This window comes from Trypanosoma theileri (genome assembly GCF_002087225.1).
Source record: "Trypanosoma theileri isolate Edinburgh chromosome Unknown TM35_Tth_33_V1, whole genome shotgun sequence".
Classification (NCBI taxonomy): domain Eukaryota; phylum Euglenozoa; class Kinetoplastea; order Trypanosomatida; family Trypanosomatidae; genus Trypanosoma; species Trypanosoma theileri.
Window position 1 is genome coordinate 160,144 of NW_021639875.1, and position 10,091 is coordinate 170,234.

General features: G+C 47.3%; 5 protein-coding genes across 5 annotated transcripts; 4 read left to right on the forward strand and 1 right to left on the reverse strand.

Annotated features, from left to right (window-relative positions):
* Positions 1 to 361: 361 nt before the first annotated feature.
* On the forward strand, positions 362 to 712 carry TM35_000331750 (Tbingi protein; the record flags this gene model as incomplete). The annotated part of the gene is made up of 1 exon (XM_029028931.1): positions 362 to 712. The coding sequence occupies one exon, from the start codon at positions 362 to 364 to the stop codon at positions 710 to 712; it is 351 nt and encodes a 116-aa protein (XP_028879784.1).
* Positions 713 to 770: 58 nt separating this feature from the next.
* On the forward strand, positions 771 to 1,595 carry TM35_000331760 (uncharacterized protein; the record flags this gene model as incomplete). The annotated part of the gene is made up of 1 exon (XM_029028932.1): positions 771 to 1,595. One exon carries the CDS (start codon positions 771 to 773, stop codon positions 1,593 to 1,595), a length of 825 nt encoding a protein of 274 aa, XP_028879785.1.
* Positions 1,596 to 2,344: 749 nt separating this feature from the next.
* TM35_000331770 (Tbingi protein) lies at positions 2,345 to 3,064 on the forward strand (the record flags this gene model as incomplete). The annotated part of the gene is made up of 1 exon (XM_029028933.1): positions 2,345 to 3,064. One exon carries the CDS (start codon positions 2,345 to 2,347, stop codon positions 3,062 to 3,064), a length of 720 nt encoding a protein of 239 aa, XP_028879786.1.
* Positions 3,065 to 3,155: 91 nt separating this feature from the next.
* Positions 3,156 to 3,470, forward strand: TM35_000331780 (Tbingi protein; the record flags this gene model as incomplete). The annotated part of the gene is made up of 1 exon (XM_029028934.1): positions 3,156 to 3,470. The coding sequence occupies one exon, from the start codon at positions 3,156 to 3,158 to the stop codon at positions 3,468 to 3,470; it is 315 nt and encodes a 104-aa protein (XP_028879787.1).
* A 4,856-nt stretch (positions 3,471 to 8,326) lies between these two features.
* On the reverse strand, positions 8,327 to 8,644 carry TM35_000331790 (uncharacterized protein; the record flags this gene model as incomplete). The annotated part of the gene is made up of 1 exon (XM_029028935.1): positions 8,327 to 8,644. One exon carries the CDS (start codon positions 8,642 to 8,644, stop codon positions 8,327 to 8,329), a length of 318 nt encoding a protein of 105 aa, XP_028879788.1.
* Positions 8,645 to 10,091: the final 1,447 nt, after the last annotated feature.

Here is a 10,091-nt window from a genome sequence, read left to right on the forward strand (position 1 = left end):
TACGAAATAGTTCATTTATTTCACTCTGTATAGTATGATGATCATTTCTGAGTTTCATCATTTCATCTTTTACAAGAAAAGGTCCTTGGCAATGCCTGCCACCTCAACGTGGTGCCAAGGTCCAGTACTTTGTATTATCAAGGGAAGCCAAGAGCCAGCGACGTTTTTCTTTTTGAAGACTTGTTAGCGCTTAGACTACGGCGTTGTAAAGCACCGGGAACAGCCGCGTCGTGCTGGGGCAGAATTTTATCCAAGAAGGTCCTGGGGCACGTGTCGACGTGCTATCAGCAGTATCACCCGCACCAGGTTGCAGCTGAGTCGTGGTGATGTAGAGGAAACTCCCGGCCCTTCACTGCGAGGTATGCAGTGGAACTCAGCTGGACTTACCCAGGCCAAGAGGCTTGCTCTCCACAAAACCCTTCTTGAGGAGAATGTGACATTCTGCCTTCTAAGCAAGAAGGAACTATCTTGTGCGGAAGTGTCGAGTTTCACAATCGCTGGTTACCAACATCATGGAGTGTCCCGCCCCTCTAAAGGAGGCGGTGTTTCGATTCTTGTGCGTGAAGATCTGCCAGTAGAAGTAGGACTCACCGTAGTTGCAAGCATTGAGCATGCTCATGTAACGATCCACATGGCAGAAGGTCTGGCGCTCACAGTGGCGTCAGCATATTCTTCCCTCTGGGGAGAGATCAGACACAACTTCGCAACTTGACACGCTTTTGACGACCAGCGGACCTCACCTCATTTGTGCAGATGCTAATGCGCATGCAATGACATGGGATCGCGCGATCCCCCCTGATACCCGTGGCGATGTGCTAGTACAATGGTGCCTAGATAATGATAACGTTATTTACAACGCTGGAGAGTGCACTCGCCACACCAAACGCCATGGCTCGTCCGCGCCAGATGTGACAATATCCCGAGAATACTGTCTAGAGTCCTGGACGGCATCCTTCTCCCCGGACAGCGACCATTACATCATCATCCTCTTCGACGTAGTGGTAGGAGATGATGACGAACCACTGCGGTTCCCTCGCCCTCGTGCACCCATTTATGCATGGAAGAAGGCGAAATGGTCTCGGTTTAGAGAAATGTCAAACGCACAGTGCAGTAAACGCCTTAAAAAGAAAATGAGCGTTCACAAGAGAGAACGACTACTGACCTCCGCCATCCGTATCGCAACAGCTGCGGCGGTTCCACGCGGTGGTAGAGATACTGCACCTTATTGGACTCCAGAATTAGATGAAATCGAAGAGAAGATTCACAATTGTAAACCTTCTGTCTCCAGAGACAGACTGTTAGCTCGCAGAAGAGAAATGCTACGACAAGCATCCCATAAGAAATGGAAAACACTCTGTAATAACATGGACGTGGCAGACGGCTGCTGTTGGAACATTTTGAAGAGGATTTACACCCCACACCCCCTCAGTACCCCGGCGATTAAACTTAACAACACGGTACTCACGGAAAAACAGAAAGCCAAGCACTTTATCCGTTTATATTCACGGAGAGCTAAACGGCACCCATATTCCCACCCTCCACCACCCATTCCAGTTACCGATACAGAATTCATCCCCATTACAGCAGCAGAATAGGAACGGGCACAGCGTCTCCTTCCTAAAGGGACGGCCGCAGGTCCAGATGGTATCTACGGTGAGGCACTCCAACACTTGGGACCTGGTGCCAAAGCAGAGACTCTTGCCCTCTTCAACGAGAGTCTCCGTACGGGCGTAGTCCCAGTCTCTTGGAAAGTAGGCATCATTGTACCACTTCTTAAACCCAGAAAGAAGGCCACCGACTTGCATTCATTCAGACCAGTTACTCTCACTAGTTGTCTGTCCAAATTAATGGAACGGATCATCGCAGCCCGAATTAGAGATGTCATTGAAACCAAAGTGATCCCGCAACAATCTGGATTTAGACCTGTTCACCCTACATTGGATCAACTATTACACCTACGCGCAGCCCTCACGAGACCCACCCCTGATTCGCGTACAGGTGCAGTATTTGTAGACTATGCCAAATGAATATTTAAGGGAGAGGATACACCCCATCTCTCCCATAGATTAAAAATCACGGGATCCTGGGACCCCACCAAAGACAACCCGGAACTCACTAGAGAGGAAGAAACAGCCTTAGCACGTTTTCGCACAGGTGCTTCGCATCGCTATGGCTGGTTGCTGCGAAAGATACAAACCCATATCCCTCCTGGTTGTCGCTGGTGTAATCCCCAAAAAGTCAGTTCGTCGACACCCGTTATTCCACCTAGCCAGAAAAGACCGCGCTATGCACTAAACAAAGCAACGGAACCTGCCACCTGCACTGAATGTGGAGCACAATAATCATGCAGGAGCACCGCAGTAGTACATATGGTCAACAAACACATGGGTTCAAGAGAGCCGACGCGCTCTGGAAGATCAAATTCCCCCATGAGCCACCTCCGCCGGACATCCCGCCAGAACCTCCGCCACCCCCACAACCCCCACCTACGGACACAACGTTACCCCACCCCACTTCGCCTAAAGCAAAACCTCATCCGTTTGCCTGCAGTATATGCAAACGAACATTTCCGCTTCAAAATGGATTAACGCGCCACCTTAGATACATAGACAATGTCGCATGCCCTGTCCCAGAGAGAAAACGCCCGCGAGCCGAGGAACCGATTACAGAAGAGTCAGCATTTCCCTGTGACAAATGTGATATGATAGCGCGCTCTAAAACAGGTCTCAAAGCCCATATTAGAGCAAAACATCCTGAGAACCCCACAAAGGACGCACCTCGCCCTCAGATCATTCCGCAACCTGCTTCACTACGATGCGAATTTTGTCTACGCGACTTTGGCAACATTGGTGGTCTCGCATGCCGCAAAAAGTTTAAACATCCTCCTGGAACCCCAATTCTGCCAGCAACAATACAAGTAACGTTTCCGCGCAATAAGAAACGCCAGCGAGATACGTCGCCGCCGGAGCGTGAGAGGACAGAGAGAGAAAGTCCAATGTGGAGTATGCCAGAAGTTCTACGCCCACCTAGACTCCCTCGTAATCCACTGCTGAAAATTCAATGATGGAGAGGGTCTGCCCCAAAAAATCGAATTCCACCAATGGGCAATACAAAACAAGAAAAACAAGAGACCTTCCGGCATTGGTCTGCCCCTCATGCGGTCGTCAATGTGTATGAGTAAATCAGGCCTAACTCTACACCGAATGTCACCTCACGGGTATCATCCTATTCGCGCGCACATCAGCCAACGTAACGAATGCGACGAAACAGCTCTGCACCTCTTGAGTTGCCCCGCTCTTCATCCACTGCGAGTTCAATTTGCGATAGTTGATGATATACCCCTGATGAAACTATGTTTTTCTAAGCGGTTAGCACAGTTCCTTATTACGGTGGAGCGGAACTACACTATGCCACAGACTTCACACCCAAGAGAAACCCTACGCAGCCCGCCTCATCCTCCCACCCCCTAAGGCCTCCCCACCTCTCTAAAATCAGCGACGAGCTCGAGCATGGAAACCCTGATAGAAGAGTACGCTCAAGACGCATGCCGCCGACCAAAGAAGCAACAAAATAAATAGGAGTTCATTGACGCCAATCTATTACAAAAAATAACCAAAAATGATAACATAAAAGGAGATTTGAGGACGGGTTTTGGGTAAGAAAAGTGAGAGTAGAGAGATCTGGTTGGGTTTACTCGATCAGATTTCTCGTAGACTGGTTCTCTCGTTTGGGAACGGGCTACAACCAAAAAAAAATCATATTACAAGAGCTTGAGGATCCCATAAAATAAAGGGATCTTCTTCTTCGGAGTCACCCCTAAGTCGGTAATTAAGTTGCTCTACGGTGTACGGTTGATAGCCGTACCATTGGAGTAATATCCGTCAAGGCGCGAAGAAACAAAATAAAAAACAAATCCATGATGATACGGAGTCCCATGGGTAGAGGGGTGGAAAGGGGATATGTTTGATATTACCCTCCTAAATAAGATTATGGAGGGAAGGAGTGTGGGAGGACATTTAGAATAAGGGATGATCTGTGTCCGTAATCGCTGCAGCGGTAGCGGGAATGTCCCGTCGTTTTCGTGCTCGTGCAAGGAGTGTATTTTCATGAACGTTGTTTGTGACGTTGGAGATGCGAACAACATTGTATTGCGAGCAGTGCTAATGCAAACGAACTACGAGCAAACAATGCCACAGTTCTTGATTGTGTGGGTTCTGATACATGTGTTGTTGTTTATGTGTTGCGCTCATTTGTGTGTGTGTGCCAAAATAGCTGGTGGATTTCTCGTAGGCCTCTCTTTTTTCGTATTTATTGCTCTCTTATGTATGGTATTTGTTGGGCCCTGTTTGGAGGTGGTGTTTGGTGTCTTCGTCGGTGTCGTGTTCGTGGATTAACCGCGTATTTGGAGAGGGTGTTGTTTCTTCAAGTACTTTGTTTGAAAAGTGGAGGAACGGGTGTTACTCGTTATCGGCGTCTGTAAATGTTTCTAGTCGAACTTTGTGGGGTTTCGCAGTCGTTTGCCCCTGGATTGCCCTCGTGGCGGAGGTTCGTCATCTCTGTCGGTGTTTGGTGTTTTATTTCTGTCGTGGTTTAATGTGGGAGTTGAGCTAGTTCAGTCGCCAGAGAATTCTTTTGCGACCAGGTGTGTGGTCGGAGATTTGGTGTTTCCTTGGGGCAGAGGACATCTGTGTTTGGTGTGTGTTTCCGTCCTTTTGGTTTCCAGGGATTCTTGTTTTGGGTGTGGGTGATTTGTTTTGGCACGTTTAATTCACTTGTTGTTTTGGTTTCATGGCGTCCAGGTGAACTTTTCGCCGGGTTTTGTGCCCCAGGGGTCGCGTGTTCATTCCGAATGCTATTGATGATGTACATCTTTCTTTTCCTCTCGCGAGTGTGTTTTCACATCCCATGCAATGGTGGTTGTCCACGGTTTTCGGTATTGTGAAAGTGATGTGCGGTTTCGGGTGGTGCCGCACGTCTTTAGTCTGAGGTTGCTCACCTAATGGTTCCTGTGATCTCGTGGTGTTTGGAGGTTCTATTTCCGACTGCGTCACTCGCGTATTTTTGATATGCGCCACGGATCCAATACACACAAAGAGGAGTGGAAGACAGCCGTATGTAGTGAACATGTGCGCAAATAGGCACACATCATTTGTGGTGTACTCATGAGCTAATGGGGGATGGTGGTGATAACCGTCCGTGTAGTTCTTTGCAGTAAGGGGTGCCGATGTTGTGTGCGGCCGTGATGCAACTACAGGGAATTTGACATGTGGATGTTGTGATGGCTGATGGGACGCTGTGTTACATTTGACGTTCATGCGGGAGTGCTCCTTGAGTACTGTGCCATGAGATGGTGTCCTGTGTTTGCTGGTGTCTCCTCAGTGGTCTTATAACAGTTTTTTTGGGATGCCGACCATTCGGGCAATGAGGTTGCTCTATCGGTGAGAGATAGTCGGGGTCACGTTGTATATTATTGCCGAGTGGGATAACTGGGGATCTGTAGGTAAATTCCCATGGTGTTGTTTTTCTTTTTATTGTTTTTGTGGGTTTTTTTTTTTCCGTAATGGGGGGTGCTTTTTTGATATCCGTACGGAACCCGGAGTAGATTTGTATTTTTTTGTGAAGTGGTAAGATTGATTGCCTGCGTCGCGTTGCTTTGTTTTGTGTGAGTGGTTTGATTGACGTTGTTTTGTGTACTCTCTTTATATTTCCTTCTGCGTTGCTGTTGTTTCTCATTATGTTAAATGTGGGTCTACTTTTCTCCTTTCCCTCTTCTTCCTTGTTACCATGGATCCAAGTAACTCACAGTGATAATCATGGCAACGATGTTCATCCAGCTGCGCCGCGTGGTGTACTTGTTGGGACTTTTCCACTTCTGTGTGTGTGTGGCATATGCGACGGGTGAAAGCGGTGTTGCGCGGGATTCTTCAGCCAGTGAGTTAACTGAAGAAGAAGTGGTACGGGCGATACACGAGACGGTAGCCAAGGCATATGAGCGCATTGTGGATGCGGATGGTTGTATCTCTGTCTTAGAGGAGGAGGTCAGACTGTGCGAGGAAAAATCCAAGCGTGCTGAAGGTGCTGCGGAGGAAGTTAACTCTCTCCTTAAAAAGATCAAGGAAACACGTGATACGGAAGGTTGGGAGGAAACCGTTGCGGGGATGAAGGGAAAAAAGGATGAAATACTACAACACATATATGCTATTAACAACGGGACATTAGCAGTCGTAGACTTGGCACTTTTTGTGAAATCTTGTCAGATTGAACTCAGGACTTTAAATGATACGAGGTGGGAAGTTGTCAGGGCTCGAGAGAGTTTTTTGAAGGTACTTCAAAGCGGAACGGACAAAACGTCGGACAGAATGATACTCGAAAAGAACAGCAGTATAGCAAACCAAACGTTATTTAACCTCACTGGGCGAGCCGAAGCCGTAGTAAGTAGACTCGAACCATATGTGCACCAAAGTGAACCTAACGGTGACGCGAGTGAAGCAGTGGAGGAACTCAAGAAGTCTTTGGAGGGCGTTTTGGAGCTGGAAATTGTTTCAATGAACAGCAAGGGGGAAGGATATGATAATATAGCAAAGGGGAGATTGGACCACGTTGCCACAAAACTGAAGGAAGAAAAAGCAAAAGTATTACTGCGTTTGCTGCCGGAGGTGGCGGCTGAAGAAAAGAAAGAAGGAAAGGCTGGAGGAAATCCTACTGATGAAATAAAAGAGACAAAAGGGGTTGCGGAGATTGCGCAGACGGCAAACGGAGAGAAACAGAAAGAGGCGAAAGGAGACGCGGGGATGGAAAACACCGAAGAGGAGAAAAGGAAAGAGGATGGGGAAGAACAGATGGAAAGTGAAAGAGCCCTAAATGAAGCAGGAGCCAAACAAGAGCGGGGAGAAAGGATAAGGGAAAAGGCAAAAGAGGATATTAAAGCAGAAGCGGAGCAGACAATGAAAACGATACAAGGGTTTGACAGTAGCAACAGTCCTGCGTTAATGCACGGTCCCTTATTGTTGATTCTGTTGCTTGTGCTGGGTTACACTCTCGCTTGCTAATCGTTGTTCCCAAGACACAGTTGCGCAATTAACCTTTGTTTGAGTGGATATGGATACATTGCAAGGGCACTGTTCTTTTGGTTGAATATCAGATTTTTTTTTCAGATTGATAAATCTCTTGTTTGCATTTTTTCTAATGAACACATCTGTTGGACTCCATATGACACCCATCACATGGCAAACCGTAATTTTGTGAGGGGAGTGTCCTCTTTGTTTGTTTGTTGGCATTATTATCTGGGTTCTGTTTTGCCGACATTTACTGTGCTCGCCTAGTGATCTGTGTGTGTTCCGTGATATTACTAACTATTGCTTTTACCCATGGGAATGAGATACAATCCTGATGTGTTTTAATGGCTGTGACTGAAATGTGAAGAATGGCAGGAGGTTCAAGACACACAAACACACACACTACCAACCTTCCTTCTCCTTGTGTGTGTGTGTGGACTGTCATCATGTGTGCATTATTCCCACTGCTCGCCCTGTACGAAAAAAGACACACACACCTACTGCAGGGAATTGTGTTGCTTGCCTCCTGAACATATTCACATGGTGATCACAGCTTTCTTTTTTTGTTTTCATTATATTGTTTTTCCCTTGTGTGTGTGTTTCATTATAATTTCATTGCACATTATGTGCCGCTGTGTGTTTCTCTTTTGCGTTTCTAATACACCTTGTGTGTCTTGTGTGTTCATTTTTATGGAATGATTCTTTTTTTTTCATTATATACAAACTGCTGTACAGACATCAAGAATAAAGATATGGGCACGGCACGTTAAGTACACAATGATTTTCTGTTGTTCACCTTGGGGTGGATTGGACTGTGTCCAGGCATCGCAGCCACATTAAGTAATGAATTTCTTTTTTTTTTTCTTGTTACATCTTTGCTTTATTATTGTGTCTGCCTCATGCAGTCACTCTTTTCTTTTACATTTTTATTTTGGTATAAAGATTGGTGGGTTGTGGGTGTTTGAGTGTGCCCCTCTGTTGTGAGTTCCTATGTGTGTTTGGGTTGCTACTCACACCGCCCACCTAATGAAAACACATTTCTTTGTTCTCACCTTCTCTCTCGGCGTTGTCACTCGCGGTATTACCACGAACATATTTCTGCTCTTGTGTTGTGTGTTGTTGGGTTGTTTGAGTGACTGCAGCCTGCGGGGAGATGGACCGAGACTGTTCCGCTTCGACATCACGTAATGGGTCTGTTTTTTTTTATTTTTGGGATTGAGTTGATGTGCTGGTGTGGGTGAATGTTTCTCTGATGAGAGTGGCACCTGTGATTATTGTATTGTGAGTGCCTTGTGTGCTGTTGTTATCCTGTTGTTGTTGTTGTTCTTTTCATGAGCTGTTCTTTTCCTCTTTGTAGGTGTGTGGCTCCGTGTACATTTTAGGGAATGCCGCAGTGCCTCTCCGACATGAGCATGCGAGAGTGTCATTGTGTGTGTGTGCACTGTGAGTGGGAAGGACACCGTTGTGTTGCTGGACCACCCCGCTGTGGCCTTTGTGGGGTTTGTGTGTGAGCGGCATGCTTCGCTTCGGTGGGGCTCGAGGGGCACTTTACGTCCCGAGGCGCTGAACCTTGAGGCCTGAAATATCATGCTCAGGGACTTTGAACTTGAGAGAAAAAGAAGAGTGAGGATGAGGAAAAAAAAAAGATGAAACCCGGCAACCAGTCTACGTGCGCGATGCTCGAGGCTCGTTGTCGGGTTTTGCCCTTTTCTTTTTTTTTATCCCTCACCCGAAGAAGGGAGAGGAGAGAACACAACCCCCACAACCCAAGGCGGGCGGCCAACTTGTCAGCGTCTTGTGCGCAACAAGAAGAGGGGTGATGGGTGGCTCCCGGGGGTGTTTCACTTATAAAATGAGTGGGGTTGGGCATAGTGGAAAACTCTTTGCTTTCCCTACTTCAACGCTGAGTAAGATGGGTTTGAAAGGTATTCCGCAAAGATGACCCTTCCCCGTTCCCCTCATGACATGGTGTGTCCATCCAACCGCACCTTTTTACTCGGAGGCATGCGGCACCATGAACAAAGAACAAAGGGAAGGATTCACCACACCCCCATGATAAAGGCAAATTCCACTATGGTGGTGTGTTAAGGCGTTCCGCTACTGCCATGTGTGGTGCGAAAAGGAAATCCATGGGAAATGCAGAAAAGGAAAAATAAGTACAAAAAGAACATTTTCCCCCATAAGAACATTTTGCCTCATAGGTATTTTGGTTTGTTGGCACCCCACCACCTGCCCCACCACAACAATGGGTGAGGTATGTTTGGCTTCCCTGGGAGATGGAAGTGCGTGAGCTGTGCGCCGCGATTGGACAGCCCCCATTGCCAAAGGCGAGCCGTGATTCACTTCAGAGGTCCGTGGCACCCACCCCAAGATGTTGGCAAAAAAAAAACTTGAGGAGGGTACGGCACCCCGGGTTCCAGCGCCATCACTGATCGCCGTACTAACGAGGCCTGTGGCCGCTTAACTTCACAAATCGGACGGGATACGGTGCATTCGGCCAAGTATGGCCGTACCCGAAACACCCGCAAAAGAACATATTATGCTCCCGGGGGGGGTCTCCGGGGTGCCCTTCCCAGCCCCACCTCCAGGGGTGAATTTTCAGTTTTGCGAGTGCCGTGCGTTTCCCGCCTCCGTGCTCTACTGGGCCTCGTTACGGTGGTATTGGGGCACATTTTCGCACACAAGCTAACCCTTGTAGGTGTTTTTTTTTTTCTTTTTTAGGAACTTAATTCCAAAAGGAAAAACAAATGAGGTAGTTTGCGGCAGAGAGAAAGAAAGAAAGAAAGAAAGAAAGAAAGAAAAAGAAAAGATGCACGCACACAACTCGCCCATATCACCTCAGCGCAGTCACTCCCATTCACACTCCGCAGCAAAAAAAGGAACGCTGCAGAAGACCAAACCATATCAACGTTGACCACCGAGGGACAACGGCCACATTGTCATTTTTCCCACCAATTCCCAAAAATAAAAATTTCTTCCCTCCATTTTTCTCCATGTTAATTCAATAAAAACAGATATTAACTTTCTCCTTTAATT